The 19,748-nt window shown below is 40.9% G+C and overlaps 1 protein-coding gene across 3 annotated transcripts in view; it reads right to left on the bottom strand.

Moving 5' to 3' along the window:
* Positions 1-19,748, bottom strand: part of atp2c1 (ATPase secretory pathway Ca2+ transporting 1) — a 41,578-nt gene that overhangs the window by 9,383 nt on the left and 12,447 nt on the right. For all 3 annotated transcript variants that reach the window (XM_080426414.1, XM_080426415.1, XM_080426413.1), the window contains 18 exons: positions 18,826-18,930; positions 18,082-18,198; positions 15,293-15,382; positions 12,708-12,743; positions 12,456-12,517; positions 12,101-12,209; positions 11,603-11,758; positions 11,195-11,263; positions 10,956-11,031; positions 10,769-10,835; positions 10,271-10,395; positions 9,814-9,911; positions 9,309-9,404; positions 7,625-7,714; positions 3,096-3,200; positions 2,550-2,706; positions 1,499-1,669; positions 1,190-1,287 (listed from right to left, as the gene is read on the bottom strand). In XM_080426414.1, coding sequence (XP_080282540.1) covers positions 1,190-1,287; positions 1,499-1,669; positions 2,550-2,706; positions 3,096-3,200; positions 7,625-7,714; positions 9,309-9,404; positions 9,814-9,911; positions 10,271-10,395; positions 10,769-10,835; positions 10,956-11,031; positions 11,195-11,263; positions 11,603-11,758; positions 12,101-12,209; positions 12,456-12,517; positions 12,708-12,743; positions 15,293-15,382; positions 18,082-18,198; positions 18,826-18,930 — 1,827 coding nt within the window. The remainder of the gene's footprint in view (positions 1-1,189; positions 1,288-1,498; positions 1,670-2,549; positions 2,707-3,095; positions 3,201-7,624; positions 7,715-9,308; positions 9,405-9,813; positions 9,912-10,270; positions 10,396-10,768; positions 10,836-10,955; positions 11,032-11,194; positions 11,264-11,602; positions 11,759-12,100; positions 12,210-12,455; positions 12,518-12,707; positions 12,744-15,292; positions 15,383-18,081; positions 18,199-18,825; positions 18,931-19,748) is intronic.

The following is a 19,748-nucleotide window of genomic DNA, read 5'->3' as shown; positions in this document are numbered from 1 at the left end:
CCTTTAAAGAGCCACTCTATTATAGCTTTATGAATAAATTAACTTACAAAAAATACAAACGCTACAAAGCAAAATCCTTAGTGTTAAATTGCATTGGAGCCTAAAATGTAAAAAAAAAAAAAACACTCTCAGGGTTAAATTAACACATTGGGTGCCAGAGGTTTATTAAAATATTATACGTTGAGTGCCAGCATTTCTTCCATCCACTTGCGTTATACATTTCGTGCTGTGAGAAGCCCCGACGCGGAAATGCATGTAAACAAAGCGTGCGTGCGAGACGGCGGAGGGTCCCGACTAACGCCTGGAACAATAATATTTCCAACGCGACCCTCCATTGCAGCGTGATCGCCGATCGAAAACGGCTCGTTTCCTCCACATTAAAAAGAAATGGAGATATTAAGCTTTTAATCAAGGAGATAACATTGAAAACGCCAACCGGAAGGATTTTTGACATGGAGCCACATCCAGCCTCTTCTTCTCAGAAACTGCTTGGGTGATGTCAAAGTTTCGTTTTAGCGCCCCACGTGGCCCACATGTATAAAAATAGAATTGGGTCAAAAACGGTCCGGACCGTTTTCGGCACTTCTCGTTTGGACCCTCAAAAACGGTCCGGACCGTTTTTGGCATTCAATGTGTTAATACTGAGGAGTTTATTGTGATTTCAATGTATCAAATGTGTCATTGATATGGGCAGTAGGGCTGCAACTATTAATTGTTTTCTTAGCGTTTATTCTATTCACAATTACTTTTTCAATTAATTGAAAAATAATGGAAATAGCTGATTAACAAGCTCACAATGTGTCGCACCCCAAAAATAGATGAAGTCTATCCCTTAACCCATTAAGCCTGGAACGCATCTGTGTCACATTAGATTTCTTTGGCTATTCAAAAATAGCAGATAATAAGCTCATAGCGCGGCACCGAGTGACACGCTATGAGCTTATAGGTCTGCTATTTTTGAAAAATCTTGAAAAGAAATTATTTTGTTTTTTTTCTAAAAACTGTTAGGATTTAGAAAACATTTTTAAGAATCGCCTCAGGTCTTAATGGGTTAATTTGTTTATTCATTGATTAGTTCAATTAGCTGTCACCCCTACCCCTAATGGGCAGTGAGGAACAGTTTAAACATCAACAGTGATGATATGTGCAGTGAGAAAATGGTTGTGGGGTGGACAGCAGGGAGGCCTACCCTGGGGACAATCTGTGACAACTGCTGGATATCCATCTGATCCACCTCTTCACCTGACAGCGACTGGGAGCCCTTAGTGTACAGACCTAGACGACTCGCTGGACACACACACACACACACACACACACACACACACACACACACACACACACACACACACACACACACACACACACACACACACACACACACACACACACACACACACACACACACACACACACCTCTTTGCACTTTTTCGGTTTCTTGTTTTTCATTAACATGAATTGAATGTGTAAAAGAAGTGAAAAGCTGAGACCACACACACACCTATGGATACTGCTGTCTCCTGGGAGTCTCCAGTGACCATTTTGATGGCCACTCCAGAGGCGATAAGTGTACCCACTGCTTCTTTGACCCCTATCCTAGGTGGGTCGATGATGCCTACCAGGCCAAGGAAAGTCAGGTTGCCCGTCTCTGTTCCGGATGCAAATGCCAGGACTACAAAGATAAAAGACACAGCATTTAAGTCTGGGGCTTGGCACAACTGTTAACTCTTTCAGTGCCATGCTTATTTATGGAATTTTGGTTCTGAGTGCCACAACCAAAATTAATTGTAAAAAAAAAAGTGCTTAGGAGCCGAGATACAGCCTTTTTCAGTAAAAAGTTAAACAAGAAGTGAATGGAGCAGCAAATCTTCAAATCATCATATCTTGGGTTCTGAACATGTTTTTCCAAAAAAAATAAAAAGTTTTTTTTTTTTTTAATGACGTATTTGACGTCTTGTGGCACACGGGCGTCAGGCCTCATGACGTATTTGACGTCTTGTGGCACTGAAAGAGTTCATTTGACTGTTAACTCTTTCAGTGCCAATGAAGAAAAAAAAAATTTGCGAACTTTGCCAGATTTTTTGTTTTGTTTTTTCAAATAAAAAAAAAAAGTGCTTAGGAAGCGAGATACAGCCTTTTTCAGTTATAGGTTAAACAAAGAGTGGATGGAGCTGAAAATCTTCAGATAATGATATCTTGGGTTCTGAACACTTAAAAAAAAATAAAAAATAAAAAACTCGGGATTTCTCGTTCTGGCACTGAGGGTATAACCCTAAAACTTGGGATAACTCGGGGCTTGGCACTGAGAGAGTTAATACTAAATACTAAAGGACCTCGCTGAAATGTGCTATACAAATAAACTTGCCTTTAAGGAATGAACACAACTTCCAATAACTGCGATTTAACATTTCACGGAAATATGCAAAATAGAGGTAGAAGGAGAAAAATAATAAAGCAGCATAAAACCAATAGGGTTTCAGCCCTTGAACCCCCAATAAAGTAAACACTGGCAAAAGTATGAAGTAAACACTGGCAAAAGTAAAGCTGCTTACCTCTGAGTCCTGCAGTGCCCATGTAGGCCTTCTGCTGGTGGTAGAACTCCCTTTGCTGGTTGTTGAGGGGAAGAGTAGCTCCACGACTGTTGTATGAGCTGCACAAACGGATGACCTGCTCATAGGCACCCTTCATGAAATATACTGCAGGCTTGTCCTGAGGGGATCAAGACGGTGGGGAAAAGACAAACAAAGATATCATAATGTATGGCATATTTAATTTAATTTAATATTTAATCTTTGCTTGACATCTGTCCCAGTTATGACTATGACTGGTGCAAGTTATAGAGCTAGATGAATTTCTTTATTATTATTGTGTCTGGGGCTGGCTCTGTAAAACACTATTATTATTAATTACATTTAAAATATGTACTGTCAACTTTGAGATAATGCCTCTTCATGTTTTACAAGTAAACCGTATACTAAAGTACAACTCCCATTTTCCCTAGTGGTGGTGAGATTGTGCTACTGCAATCACTGCTGAATAAAAATGGACAAAAACAAAGCTGAGAAGAGAAGTAAAGCAGGTGAGTATCAGGTGCAGACCTGCTGGGTGCGGTGAACACAGCGGACGGACATCCACTTCTGCTCGGAGCTGAAGGGTTGCTCTTGCTGACGCACATACTCTTGCTTGAGGCCTTCCAAACCCATCTGGAGAGCAAAGGGAGCAGGGGAGATTGTGGCTGAGCCAAAGCACAACTACCATCTTCAAAATTTCACAATGCACACATCCAAAACTTATGTTGTTAACCCATAAGGCCTGAGGCCGATCCTAACAGTTTTCCGAAAATACTTGTTTCTATATCAGAGGTGCTCAAACCTTTTCCTGTTAAGGACCCCCCAAATGATATGCATTTGGCCGCAGACCCACATCTAAAAATATAATGCTCCAGGGACCCCTAGAAGCAAAGATTTGAGTAACAAATGTTCACTTTAAAAAATATATATTCAAAGATTTGCACACATTTTCACGATTTTTCAAAAATAGCAGATCTACAAGCTCGCTATGAGCTTGTATGCTATTTTTGAATAGCCAAAGAAATCTAAAATGACACAGATTACCTGGGAGGGAACTCATAAGAATCGTGCACTTGGTGACAAGCTTTAGATTTTTGGCATGGTGTTAGGTATGGGCATAAGGTTTTCAAAAACCATCGGAAGCAAGTTGGGATCGCCCCCTAGTGGTCTGTTTGCAATTAATCCAATATTAGATAGGTATGGTTGAAACCCCAAATAATTGAAGGAAGTGATTTTTCTGTGGATTCTGTTACTATTGGGTATGCTAAACAACATACAAAAAACTTCTAGAAATGCATAATTTTCAAGTTGGTGTCCACGATGGCTGGCGGGAGCTTAACATGCTTATAAGCGGTTAGGGAATATGTATAAAATCATAATTGTGCACTTGGTGACAAGTTTTAGATTTTTGGCATGCTGTTAGGTATGGGCATAAGGTTTTCAAAAACCATCGGAAACAAGTTGGGATCGCCCCCTAGTGGTCTGTTTGCAATGAATCAAATATTAGATAGGTTAGTATATGGTTGAAACCCCAAATAATTTATAGAGGGTATTTTCAATGGATTCTGTTACTATTGGGTATGCTAAATAACATACATCTAGGAAAATCAAACTTCTGGAAAGGCATCGTTTTCAAGATGGCACATATTTCCTCCCAGCTTATAGGCATTTTAAGCTCCTGGCATTTTAAGCTCCCGCCATCTTGAAAATGATGTCTTTACAGGAGTTTGACTTTCCTACATTTTTAGTAACAACAACCAGCTTCCGATGGTTTTTGAAAACCTTATGCCCATACCTAACACCATGCCAAAAATCTAAAACTTCACGATCTTGATGATTTCCGCCGGATTCCCTCCAAGCTAGATACGTTCCCGGTCTTAATGGGTTAAACAAAAAGAAAAGCATCACCATTTTACTCTAGTGCTGTTCTGTGCCTCACTAACCACAAACACATTCATGCAGAACGCAGGAGAAAATCTTATAAATAGACAAAGCAGGACCATACAGCAAATACAGGAAACATCAGATGTTAAACAATCATTTAGGGCTGTATTGTCCAAAATAGGAATAGCTTGTTTGATGTTGGCAGTTTTAATTGCACCTTGGAGGTTCTGAATGTATGAAGTAACACTCTCTCCAAATGTTCAGCTGGTCTTAATGAATTTTAACCCCCATATAAGCAAGGTGACCAGGACAGCCTTCTTTCACCTTAGAAACATTGCAGAGGTACGCTCGTTTTTATCCCATAATGATGCTGAAAAACTGATTCATGCTTTTGTGTCAAGTCGGCTGAACTATTGTAACGCCTTATTTACTGGTCTGCCCAAGAAATCCTTACAGAGACTGCAATTAATTCCGAACTCTGCAGCTAGACTGCTAACAAGAACCAGAAGACGTGAGCATACCGTATCACCCCAGTCTTGGCTACTTTACATTGGCTCCCCGTTTCATTTAGAGTAGACAAAGATTTTGCTTCTCGTTTTTAAAGCACTACATGGTATGGACCCAGCCTATCTCATGGACTCATTAAAAATATATAGGGTTCCATGAGTACTTAGATCTTCTTCAGCAGGTCTATTAGAGATTACAGTTAACACCCAGAAGAAAATTGGTGACACTGCATTCATCAGTTACGCCCCTATCCCTAATCTGTGGAACACATTACCTCAAGAAATCAGGCAGGCAAACACTGTAAACATCTTTAAGCGTCTACTGAAAACCCACCTTTTTAACTTAGCTTTTAACTAGCATCTTATATGTATTAGTCAGCACCTAGATGTTGCTGCTGTTTTGTTGTCGTTTTCATCCGTTTAGATTTTTTGCTGTATTGTACAGCACTTTGAGCTGCATTTCAATTTATGAAAAGTGCTATATAAAGCAAGCTCGTTATCATTAAGCAAGCATTTAACCCCCGACAACCAGCAGTTAGAGTATGGTTGTATTGGGCAATCCGCATATTTGAGATGTACCGGTATGTGTATGAATGTGAAGAAGGCAATTGCTGATAAGCTTATCGACAAATATTCCTGTATGCAAATTGAAGGTTGAAAAATATGGTAACTATAGAGATTAAGCCCCCCAAAGGTATATTGCAATCTTTAATGGACCCATGGCAGACTTTAAATTTTCAACAAGCAGAGTTTTTTGTTTTGAGCTTCGTGCTTTGTAGTTACTACAAAGCATGTATACTAGAGTCAAGTATACATTTCTGAACAATGTGAAGCATTGTGGTCAGGAGAAGTAAACTGAGGAGGTTTTCTCTTTCCACTGTATAACTCACAGCAGTTTCCTTGGACTGAATTGCAAGTGCGTTGATCACCCTAAACAAATACTCTGGATACACCCTTGTGTATCCACATACAAAACAATTAATTTGCATACATTTAAACTTCAGTTTTGACAAGGACATCCACACAAAACGCAAATAACGAGGGGATAAAGCCTGTAGTGAATGAGCATCCCGGTGGGTTAAGGACCTTAACAACACATTGCCTGCCAAGAACGCTTTTAAATTTGACCCAAAGAACAAGGAGATATGATTTTTCGAAGATCTAGACTCCTATCCACTTCCTTGTTAACTTAAAACTAAAAAATTCTGTATCTCGGCTCCTGAGTACTTTTTGTTTTTTCAATGAAAGATCTCTGGCAGAAAACTGCAAAAAATCTGAAATTATTCTGGCAGTCAATCGGTTAAGAGTCAGAAATAGCAAACACCCTTTAAAATACGTGTGTCAGCAGTCACAATAGACATGTGAAACAGGCTCAGCTAATAAGACCGCAGGTATGACCTAAGACGCCTTTATCCTTTGTACTTTACAATACTGTGAGCACATAGTAAATTTTATTTGTAAGGGTGGTTCCAGTAGCAATTGAAACCTAGGCTAGTCACCCCTAGGCATAGTGCCAAGCCACACACAGAACCACACAAACATTTAAGAATCAATAGCCTGGTGCAGTTGCTGGGGGAAGGAAGATTATACACAACATACACTCCACAGACATTCAGTGACTTCCCACAGTCACAGGGATTGGTACTGTGCCTTTGTTAAGGGCACTGCTGAGGGAGGTGAATGAGTCACCTCAGCTCAAGGTTTTTCAGTCAAAGAATGTGAACCAGCAACATTTAGATCAACAGATAACTTCTCTGACATTAGAAGGATACTTTATCAATTTTAGACACCAGAATCTCTTTACTCGTTGTGTGGAGTAGAATGTAGCATGTGAAATGTATTTTTTTGTGTACAGTCTCTAGAGTGAGTGGATGAAATTCTGGAGAATATTGAATTGAAAATTGAGTAACATCAGTCAGGTAAAAGAGGGAAAATATAGCTGAAATGAGCTGATGTTATAACGGTTACACAAACTTAGAATTCAATTAACAGTCAGGTTTTTGCTGTGTAATCTACAGTATGTTGTGTATATTCTATCAAATTACAACCATCTTGCAGACATCATACCAGTTTGTCTGCTTTATCAACACAGTTACCTGGCTCCAAGCGAGATGTCCCTTTACCCAAGGCAATCATCTAAAGCAGATCATTATCAGTTGTCATGGCAGCATGCTCGCAGCAAGCCACTCCCAAGAGGCTCATGGCTTGCTTGTTCAGCAGAGACATTCACACTCACACTTTGTGATATGATGCAACAAGTGTTAATAAGGACTGTATGTTCCTCTTTGTTGGGATCAACTAAAAAAACATGCATTTTTACCACCTACAACAAGGCCGCAAACAATATGTTCAAAGCACGATGGCTGCCTTCCAGACATCACTGAGGAAAATAAAGAACCTGTGCCCATTAGTTTAATTCATTAAGACCGGGAACGCATCTGTGTAATTTTAAGATGTCTTTAGCTATTTAAAAATAGCAGATCTGCAAGCTCATAGCACGGCACACAGAGTGCCGCGCTATGAGCTTGCATTTCTGCTATTTTTTAATAGCAAAAGACATCTAAAATGACATGATAGAATGGGTTAATCAAACAAGTTTGTGGTCAATGGACAGTCCTCACAGGTGCAGCAGCACTAAAGTAGAAGTGTTGGTGTTTGTGTTTCTACCTTCATGGCCAGGGCGATCAGCGCTCCCTCGGTGGGCTGACCCATGAGTGTATTGTTCCTGATCAGAGAGTCATTGCACACGCAACCAGCCTAGCAACACAAACGCACACATTAAGAACACACAGGCATCCAATCTGTTTTGCATCAACCCTTTTTCAGGCCTTCTCTTAATGTACATTTTCATTCATTGGGTACATTTTTTGTTTGGGTAGTTGTACAGTATTTATTATACAGCATTTTAGAATTTTCCGTTACAGCCGTTTGGTATGCTGCAGTTGTGGCTTCCTAGCCTGGTCACCATGACTCTGGACTGTGTCTGGGAAGGCTCCTTTGATCTTGTCTGCATAATATGCTGATTATTAAAGGGTTCTGCCAGTAGGATCCTACGCTGGTCGATACCCCCAGCTTGAATCATGATCCATGTATGGTGGGGATTTAACGATTCACTGAACTCACAATTAGATAGGATTCATGATACTGGGTTCACAATACAATTATAATATTTTTTTTTACAAAATGAGATCCTACAAAGAATGGTTCAGGTTATGGTTAACACATTCCCTGCCATTGACGAAAATCTCCGTCATTTAAATGTATTTATTTTTTTAATAGGAAAAACGTCCAGAACCCAAGATAATGTGATCCGAAGATTTACTTCTCCATTCACTTCCTGGTTAACTTAAAAATCTGTAAATCTTAAAATTAAAATCCTGTATCTCGGCTCCTGTGTTTTACTATGTATTTTTGGCGAGAGATGCTATTTTCAACTGGGTATAACAAGAGTATGGGAGGTCGTGATGATATATATTTTTTTCACGTAAGCACAGTGAAACCCTCCGTGATTAGCAACCATCAGGGGATCGATCATACTGGAGATAAATATTTGGTGGTTCTTGATAAATTTGTCAGAATGCTTAGAAATGCTGGCAGAAGCTACCTGCCAGTATTAGAAAGCCCCTGCCAGTGAATGTGTTAATGTATACTCCTTTGTACGAAGGTGGCATGCATTGAAAATAAGAGATCTACAGTACAAGCTCATAACGCGCTGTGATGAGAGGGGTTATTAACTTTTAGGTTTCCATTTTAGGCTATGAGGTCAGTCTTACTGTGTAAGTCAATTTGAAAACGCTGGAAGCACCGCCCCAAAAACAAATGTTGAGTTGATCATTAGGGGAGTTCACGGGTGGACACGCCCCTCCACCAGATCAAAAACATCTCCAAGAGTAGGATCAGTGGGAACAAATAATGTAAACTGGACAAACACTGCTGTGTTCACAACTTTACCACTAAAGAGTCATTTATAATTCCAATTGTCTAATTGTAGTATGACAGACACAAACACACACTTGTGATGATATAGTAATTAAGTCTAGCTACCTGGTACGTCTAGTGGCTGTGTAGCTGATAGGCAGGGGCATTCAAATGTGAGAACCAATCAAATTAAGCACTCTGGCTGAGCAAATACTGAAAAATAAATGGAGCCTTCCCAGACCTAGTCGTATACAGTAGCTCACTGATGCTGTACCACGCAGTCAGCATTAGCAAGACTAGATGATTCTTCCTCACAGCAACAAAAGAATATCAGGACTAAAAAACATTTTGTTTCAGTTTCCTACAAACGTTTTTCTACTTTTTCTTTTTATAAAGCATCTAATGCTCAAAGAGCTGCAGTACGAACACTCACCTCTACTATTTTAGTGATAGAGGGGTTAGAGAAGCCATGAACCACCTCTCCATCCAGCAGCACCTCTCCGGCTCCATTGTAGCCAACACCCGTCACCTGAGAATGGACAGCTTGGTCAATGATTCCATCAAATACAACAATGAAAACACACTGCCCCAAAGAAAAAATATCAGGAATGTCAACTGAAAACGAGGAAAAATAGCTGTGTTCTCTCCAGTTAAAATATATTTAAATTACTTGAAAATAAATGGTGTCATTGTTGATTCTGTGCTCTATGGAGTAATGCAAGACAAACTGTTCCCTGATGACAGGAAATGGAAGTGAGTGTTTGTTTACAAAGAGTAAACAGTCCCAACCGTCCTAGGGCATAGGAATAACACAAAGTCAACATTCAGTTGTTCTCCCTTTAATGTTTAAAGGCACGAACTTCCAAGTTCTTAGTTCTGAATAAGTGCAGTCCGGTGGACTGTATGTTTGAACACAAATGAAGGAGATGAGACGTCACCTCAGCATGGAATCCATCTGATGTGAACAGGTGAGTAACAGTCATCTCATTCTTGGTCAAAGTGCCTGTCTTGTCAGAGCAGATCACATTACAGCAGCCTGGAAGGAAGGTTGGGAAGACAAAATGATACATTAACTCACATCACTATAAATATAATACCCTTCAATCTGTTGTATAATCCTCAGTCATCTGTGGGTGAACGCCTCAAGCAATTCAGGAAACCATTCTCTAAGAGTCCAATTTCCACAACCAAGGAAACATTTATTCACAAACCATGGCTGTCTCATTTGTTCACGTGAAACGTTTGGCAAACATCGCTCTAACAGGAGCCATACTGTAAATGCGCTATGGCTTCCCATCAACTGACTCAATCTAGCCATTGGCCAACAGCACTGTGTTGTGGTTGCTTACAGTGTAAAGACTAGAATCTACTGTGTTACATGTACCAGGAACATACCAAGGGCTTCCACGATGGGGAGCTTCTTGATGATAGCCCTTTTCTTCACCATGCGCATGACACCCAGAGCCAGGGTTACTGTCACCACGATGGGCAGACCCTCTGGGATGGCGGCTACTGCCAGGCTGAAGAGGGAAGGAAACAGATCCACAATCAATACAGAGTGAAGTTTCACTTCAAGTGTTACACAATACCAAAAAGGCACAATATGCACACAGTAAACAAAACATGAAATTGTGTAATCTTAATTACAGCCATAATATTTGTGAAATAAAAGTACAAATAAAATCAGGGTATGGGTTCCCACTGAGCTAACCAGCTCAGTGGCCTTGTGGTTAGAGTGTCCGCCCTGAGATTGGGAGGTCGGGTTTGATCACAGGTTTACAGGTATAAAGAAGTGGGTGAAATTATTTGCCGTACAAGCTCCACGGCTCCAATGCCGGTTCAATAAAAGTGGAAAGAAAGGAAGAAACAGATCAGATATCAACCGCTGCATACCTCACACCAATAGTGAACATGTCCAATATCCGTTTTCCTTGGAGCCAGCCCACCAGCATGATCACGCCTGAAACATGACACATTTGCATGTTGGTAGTTAACAGACAAAACTACACAGGCCTGGGAGAAGTTACACACAATGACAATACATTAAAAATATGAATTTGAGAAAACAAACATGGCCAACCTATTATCCCAAAGGAATATAGAGAGAGCTGTTTCCCTAGCAGGTCCATGCTTTTCTGTAGAGGAGTTTTAGGTGCCTGGATACAATAAACGATAAGGCTTATTTATTTCAACACAGTGAAACCTTCAACAAGAGTGAAGATATATATATATATATTGTGTTCCCACAAGATGCTGGGTCTACTGTACATTTAACTGTCATGGAATGTTTTTCCCCTACAAAACGAATACATACTGTACCTCCTCTGCTTGCATCATCTTAAAAACTTCCCCAAATTCAGAATTCTCTCCAGTTCCTATGACGATGCCCTGGAAGATACCAAACCAAAGGGAGACAAAACCTTTTGGTGACCAGCAGAACAAATATTTTACATATTTACTGTATATATTACAGTAGAAGACAAATATTTTGCTTATAATAGTTCTAGTTTCAGACAAAAAACACATAGATAACAGCAGAATTCACCTATACTGTCTTTAATGTTGTGCATTGTCTTTGTACTGTACACAAGGTATTGTTGTCTTTGTACTGTGTGCGTCAGCATGTGACTACTACGTAACAAGAGCAGCATTTAATTTCATGAGAGAGATTAAACCAGCGATTATGGGGTGTCGAGGCGAGGTGAGATTGTGAGGTGTTGTTGGTACCTTGGCTTTACCACAGCGCACCAGGGTGCCCATGAAGGATAGGTTGCTGCGGGAGGCCGGGTCTCCATTAAGGGCAGCAGGCTGGGGAAAGGTGGACTTGGGGCAGGGCGCCGTCTCTCCTGTTAAACTGGACTCATCCACAGACAAGTCAGTCGCCTGGCAAAGGGGCACAGAGAGCATTGAGATTTCCCATTCAAAGTTATCAAAGTGGGGTCTGGGGACCCCCAGGGTTCCTTGCGGAGGTTCCAGGGGGTCCCCAGCAAAATTAGTCAACAGTTTAATTCCATGTGTAAATAGCCAATTTACAAGCGAGCAGTGAGCCATTATAACTGCTATTTTTGAAACATTTTGAAAGATCTTGACAAATTTTACTCTTATGGGGGTGCCTGGCACAAGCACTTCTCTAAAGGGGGTCCGCGGCCTATTGCATTTCAATTTGGGGGTCCTAGAGACCACTGTTGTATAGGACCACCTACTGTGTTGTGTGCGTGTCAGTACCTCAAAGAGGCGGAGGTCAGCTGGGACCCTCTCTCCCACAGACAGACACACTGTGTCTCCTGGGACCAGGTCCCTGGCTAAAAGGTGCTCCAGTTTCCCGTCTCTTACACTGGAGGATGAGCAGGGAGGACGGAGACAGACATGGACAGAAAGATGGAGTACATGGGCGGAAAGACAGAGGAAGGGAGAGAGAAATGGAGGAGGAGATAAGGAAAAGAGGTTTTGGGTTGAGACAGTTACTAACATATTTTTCCCTTGTTTTTTTTATAATTGTATTAGATGTATTTGCCTTTATCACTCAGTTATTAAATAAAAACACACAGAGAGAGACACACACAGAGATTGTGATTCTCACCAGTAGCATTCTGGAGGCACTAGTTTTCCCAGTTCTTCCAGAGACTTCTCTGAGCGGTACTCCTACACAATAGTTCCAATGTAATTATTTTTGGCAGTATCATTGCAGCCCATTGCTTACGTACAAAATAAGTACGAGTATTCAGAGTAATCCACAGAGTAACATTGGAACACCGTTCAAACATACACCTCCAAGTCAAAAGGCAGTCATGCATGAACACATACACACACACACACACAACTTGAAGCTTACCTGGACAAAGGCAACTGTTACAACAATTATAATGGCCTGTCAGGGAGAGAAAGAGAGGAGAGAGAGAGATGAAGGGGTCTGTGAGTGATCAGCAAAAATGACACCAATAGCAGTGAATCCTGATCAAAACCAATGACATGCGCTCGTCAAAAGAATCTAGAGCTATCAAGCACAGCTCATCTCTCATGCTTTCTGGTGACGTTACATGTGATAGAAACTGGAAACTTAGAATGCCAATGTCAACTTTCATAGTGGAATACTAAAGGAGGGAGGAATGAAAATGACCAGGCATATTCTATCATGTAAAAACCAGCCATTCTGCTAAGTTACCATAAACTACCGTTTTAAACAGTCAGCTCGTGATGTGAATCAAGTATTTGTCTTCAAAGTTAACTGCACTTCCCATGGACTGCTTCTACACCTGAACTGTCATTAAATACGACTGCTGTGTTGAACAACCTACTGTCTGTTTAAAAACATTCCCAGACTAGAAAATGTGCTGAGGACAGAGGGTAAAACATACTCTCCACCATGCCTTCGGCCTGGCGGAGACAATAACTATATAATATCAGGCATTACGATTATGGTACACACTTTTATATCAAGACTCTAAGTTGAGGTTGGGCTTTTCTATGATCAAGATTCCTGAGACCCATGTCTCAGGAATACGTAGCCAAGACACCCATGTCTTGGCTACCTAATTTGTTATCTGAGAGGGGTAACTGATTGAAGAGCTCCATAGAGGTTTTCGCACAGATCTACAACTTGGTTTAGGCTATAATTCCTTTTCCTTTTAACAGGTCCATGAAAGTCCTTGCGGGCTTGTTTCCAATGAGGGCCTGTGAGCAATTAGGGGTTAAGAGTCTTGCTCAGGGACAAATTTCATTTTATCGACACATATGCTGGCGTGGCCTGGAATCGTACCTGGGGCAACCAGGGCCTCTGGCTCCCTAGGCGGGCTCACTAACCACTCAGCTATAGCCGCCCCAATAACATATAATCTAAAATGAAGTCTACTGTATGATACAAGTCAAATGATCTATTCGTGTATGGAATTGGAAGTTTCCACCCTGCAGGAATGGAGTATTCAGTTGGCTTAGCAGGTCTCCATGTCTTATATAGTTTCTTCTTCTTACTTAAACATGTTTTAAGAATAGTGTAATAACAAAAATAGAAACATGCGACACTTCTGCCTGACAACAGCAACCTTAGCAAATTCATTAGGTTTTATATCTTCAGATTTTGAGCATCATGTGCTAGACATTACTTGTGGATTGGCTATTATTGTGGTAGGTAGGGGACTGCTGCTTGTTAATTTGTTTTTGATGTAATACGCGAGACCTGTATTGATTCGGTACGCGTTTCATTATGGTCAATTGAGTTGGGGTCAGTTCAGATTCAGTTATCTTGGATCCTGGGTCTGCATCATTATGTGTGAATTACACCTAATGATAAACAGAGTGGATCTGAGAAGACCTGTACTCAGGAGAGAAAAGCATGAAGTGCTGCGTGATTAGTTTGACCTAAGATCAGATTACTGCAGCGTATAATAAAAAGGGGGGGGGGGGGGGTTGAGCTGCGCATGAGTGCCAGCCGAGTTCAGTGAGCTGGGAGAGCGCATCAATCTATACCTCCATGGTATTAAAGGTGCGCGATCATAGATTACTTCTTCATGAGAAAACATGCAATTATATTTAATTGTCTCTTATTGTAGGCTGCTACGTAGCTGCTAGATTCCATTATGGAGTGTAAAATGGCATTTGTAATGGAAATTGTAAATATTAGGTTTGTCAGGTCCTAATAATACCCATCAGTTGGGAATCAGTTCCATAATATCTCGGAACCAATCAGATCTTGGAAAGAATTTCATGGGTCCCAAAAACTTTGGGACCAGTCGGATCTTGGAACAACTTTAATTTGTCATTTTGGACCCGTGAAGCAAACAAACGTCCCTTCGACAAATAATAAAGCTTAACTCTACACTACATGAACTAAGAAATAATGCTATGGATTAGTCTTCAACTCAAGGACTTTAGTTACATCATCCCCTCTCCTCCATGTTTCTCTGCACGGAATACTGATGAACCAGAAATGTCAAAAATTATCTCCACTAGCTCGTTCTCTGAGGCCCCAATTTGCTGGCGGTGACAGGTACCCTATATAGAACTAGATGACAATGACATCATTAATTTTTTGCAGACCATAAGTCAAGAGTGCTTTGCATGGCACACTTCCCCACACACACACACACACACACACACACACACACACACACACACACACACACTTTGCTGTAAGGTTCTGTGGTCCTGGAAACATTCGTCAGCACTCAGAGTGCAAAAAGCTGAAAATAACCCATGGCGACATCGTACAACATGTATAAAGGCTTTACTATGTAAGCTGTCCCTGCATCCATGTCACCAAGACGAAATGAAAGTGCATTTGATTCAATCTATGTTTTTAATTAGTGTAGGCGTATAAGAGAAGAACAAAAGAATGACCAAAGAAAAAGTAAGAAAGGTAAAGTCCCAGTAACCGTAATTTTACTTAAATAAAGAAAACTGAAAAATGTCGGGTTCACGTACCACAGTGATGCTACAAGCGTCATCAAACTGGCGCATGAGAACACTGATGACTGCCGAGGCCAGCAGCAACATGATGAGAGGATCCTTAAACTACAGACGAAGGGACAGAGATAGAGACAGAAAGAAGGAGAGTGTGTGTGTGTGTGAGGGGTGGGAGATAGTAGTGGTTGGGAGAAAGAGAGAGGAGAAGTTATGGCATAAATTAAATGGGTTAGGCTTACAATAGTGCAAAATCAATGTCAATGTTCTACATTCAATTAATATGCCCCCGTTACTATACTCCTGTGCGTGCGTGCGTGTGTTTTGGAAGGTCAATACCAACTTGACATGTCAACATGCTCAGAAAGGTGTCAATCATTCAGTGAGCGATTGTGGAGCACATTCTTTCAGTGATCCAGGCCAACAGGTCCACGGCTATTTTCAGCCGCACGCATTCAAATGACCCCATTTCCATCCTAACAACAGGATCGAACTGACCAACCAACAAAGCGCTTCTACTACATTCTTCTGCATTTTTCCAGTGAACGGCAGCAGCACTGCAGGAAACTAAGTGCTCGGCTCTAAAATTGAAAAAACACTTAAGCTTCTTTATTTTCCAGTGAGCTAGTTCATTTGAAGAGAAACTTGGTCGATATGTTTATATTACTGGTAAGAATTGCTGGTATAGTATCCAGGATGTGGGAGGAAATGAACCACCACCACCAACCAGCCAAATGCATTTATAAGTCCTTCATGACTATATAAATTCATCATGGCTGGTACATTTTGAGAGAAATTAAACCACTGCAACCTGTAGACACGATAAATTTCCTTCCATGGTCATAAAGTCCATGCAATTAACTGGTAGTAATTTCCTGTTCCGAGTAGCATCTGCCTGTTGCGACTACTGGATCCAGCCCGTCAGCTATGTGAAGCTGTTGTGTCTATGGCTCATTTGAAAAAGCAGACTGATGGGCATTCTGGTGGCTACGTGGGCTGAAGTGCAAGCAACATTTAGATCACATTCTGCATGTAATGTAACTACAATAACAATGCCAATACAATACCATAACTATGGTTTCAAATTGCAATAACATCAAGTGTATAACTAATTTTTTCTAGCTAGATGGAGCGGGAAGGAGATATGAGAGAGTGAGAGACAAGTGTAAATGTGTGTCTGAAAGACAGAATGGAAACTGAGGGTAGAAAAGAGAAAAATAGGACAAAGCCCTCTCTTTCATTTCAGGGAAGAACAAACAGCCTCTCCTCTGCTCCTCTCATCTCCTCACATCTCCCATACCATCCTTCCCATTTCTCTCATCTCCTGCCCTCTCTTCTGGTGGCTGTGCTATATTTAACCTCTCTCTGTTCTGCTTGTGGCCACAGAGGACACAGCTCAGCACCATAGCACACATCTCTCCTTTTTCCTCCTTCCCCCTAGAAACCAACACATAACATTTGGGAGTTTGTGTCCTTGTCAAAGACACCAAGCTCAGGGGTTGCCTGCGATTGCCTGGGGCAGAGTAGCAGAGATATTTCACTTTGAAAAACTAAGGGGCAATGAACGGACATTTCATCACCAGCCACTGAAACAATTTGACCAATTTGATATTATAAAAAGCGATGACTGATTACCTGCCAAAGCAGCTTGTAAATTAGGCAAACCACCGTCATTCATGACTAATTCCACTTGGTGTAACACATACATTTTGTATCCACCATAGTGACTTTGAGAGGAGAGTTTGGAAAAGAGGCTGGGAGAAAGACTATTCGCTGCGCCTCAGGAATTGACCGATGCCCTTAAGCTACTATTGGAGCTGACTAGAGTAAGAGTGACAGCTGTCAGTGTCAAAGCTACAGATTTATATTAGAATATAATAAAACAATACTAATATGTCTCTCTAGGTCGTCCTCAGACGAGCCCTCCATCGTCGCTTCCAGTCATCCCGGTTCTCAATACATCTGGCCAGTCCATTGGTACTGTGCTCTTGCATCACTCTTTTTTCTTTTTTTTTAAATCATTTTTATCCCACGATTTTGTAACCCATATTTTTTCACCCAGTGCCAATTGCCTATGTAATCCTGGGCGCTACTCTCCCTCTGCCAGCCTAGGGAGAGCCCAAGTGAAGCTCATGCCTCCTTCTTGCATCATTCTTGAGTACATCCACGTACTATATGGTATATGCTGTAACTCTATGGTCAAAACAATATTCCAAGAGGCTGTATTTTACACAATATTTGGAGCATACAGTCCTAATTTAATCTAGAATCCATCAAAAAGTCCTTTATAATGTCATGGAGATAAAATGGGGGATAAAAAAAATCACCCCATTTCGTATCCCATGCACATCTTTATACCATTTTCTACACAAACACAATTGGCCAGTCTGTGTTCAAGGGGAGGAAGGGGCAGGGTTGTGGGTGCATGTGCTCTCATGAGAGTATGTGTCTTTCTTATACTATTTATAAAGGGCCTACTTTTGCTTTCAGAAATTGTGCCATGCGACATGCTATGGTAAAATGAAGTTGACTGGAATTCCAGTTTTTGTTGTAAAGTAGTAACTACTCAGATACGTTGTCGGTCGTGAAGAAAGAAAAAAAGGAAAGAAAAAACACAAACATAATCCTGGTGTGAACTCTGCTCTACATACATGGGTTTAGTGCTGCTAACAATGAGAGACATGGCTCTATGGCTTTGCAGCGGATCAGTCTTGAAATTATGTCTTTAGGACTAAGACTAACCTTCTTAACATGTTTTCTTTGTGTTGTGGTGTGTTATTTATGTATTAAAAAAACGTAGGATTTAGTACCTGGGAGATGTATTTCTTCCATAGCGGCTCCTCCTCACTGATGTCAAACTCGTTCCAGCCATGATAGGCCCTTCGCCTGCACACCTCCTCCTGGGTCAGGCCTAATTGTAGGTCAGCCTGGGAAGAAGACACATTGCCACATCAGCATATGTGACAGCCATGTTTTGATATTCAATGAAAAGTATATGAAAAGGAATCCTCATCAGTACACTCGTTTCTGGAGTCAAAATTGCTACAAAGGATCACAGAATTCAGCTTTAGTGAACTCTGACATGATTATATTTACGCCGTTGAGCAATAAACAATACTGCTTTTAGTGTGTTCACCTTAGATGGTGTCTGAGCAGTAGTAGTACTGAGGAAGACGCTAAACTATCATTTTAAACTTTGTACAATTCTGCTCGGCCAGAATATAAATCAAAAGAGTTACATCATGGTTTGCCATGGTTTGTCAGTGGTGAGGCAGTAGTAGATGGTATAACAGTATTTCCTTAAGTTAACTTTCTTAAGTGCTTCTCTCACAAGCAAGCATACCACTGCACCTACCATTCATTAATAGTGTTTTGGTTCATCCTGTAAGCTTTAGTCCTGGTCACCAGCAATGTGGCGGTTCTATAGGATACGTGCACTGTTTTGCACTGCACTGTCAACCAATTTCCCCTCGGAAATTAATAAAGGCCAACTTATCTTACGTTATTGTGTACAAATACTCTAGCCACGTATGGTACAGTTTGTTGTCTATTACCTGGAGGATACACGCTACTTCGTTGACGGGGAGTTCACTGGCTTTCTTTGAGGCTAGTACTGGGACCATGGTCTCATCTTCACTATAGGGTTGTCTCTCGGAAAGCTGCAAGACAAAGACAGACAGCTCAGGCAGATAGAAACATGCAACACCGGGGAACAAATACAATACTTTAAGTGCTAATGTTCCATTAGTGCCATTAGTCTGTGTCTAGCATCTAGACACATAATCCACATCTGATAGTATTACAAGTACCGTATATGATCTGCCTGTAATCCGTACGCAGCTCAGACAGAGCAATGTTTTCTTGTCAGTGGTCACCTGAGATTAACTAGTAAATCCCCACAGATTAAATATATCTATTACAGGTGACAAAATGGTTAGTGTGATCTTAATCTGATCTACAGTATTTCAATTACTGAGAGAAAAAGAGGGATTTGCAGAAATTATGTAGAGGCGCTGCTCATCCTAAACAGTACATGGGAAAGTGTTCTGGTAAATGGTGTATGGTTGGACAAAGACATCATTTTACACACATTTTGAAGTAATGGATAATAGTAATGTAGATCATGGGCTGGTCCGCCAAATCTTTGTGTGCTAGGGACTTTATTATTTTCATATCAACCACTTAAACCCTCGCATCCCTATTCTGGGGGGGTAACATTAGCTGAAAATAGCAGATCTACAAGATCGGCTATTATCGGAGAAGAGGTTTGGTATACAGGGAAAAAAAGAAGTATAGAGCCAAAGGTCAAGTTTACAAAGTATTGAGGGTTTAAGGTTTAAGTGGTTAAATGTCTGAAAACACACATTTAACATGAATCCGATATGTAGTGGGGGTCCCTGCTTCATCTCTCTCTCTCAGTTAAGGGGTCCTTGGCCTGAAAAACGTTGAAGACCCCTGTACTAGAAGATGATAATTC

This window comes from Gymnoscopelus braueri (assembly GCF_963280865.1).
Source record: "Gymnoscopelus braueri genome assembly, chromosome: 4".
Classification (NCBI taxonomy): domain Eukaryota; kingdom Metazoa; phylum Chordata; class Actinopteri; order Myctophiformes; family Myctophidae; genus Gymnoscopelus; species Gymnoscopelus braueri.
This window is presented reverse-complemented; position numbering and strand designations above follow the sequence as displayed.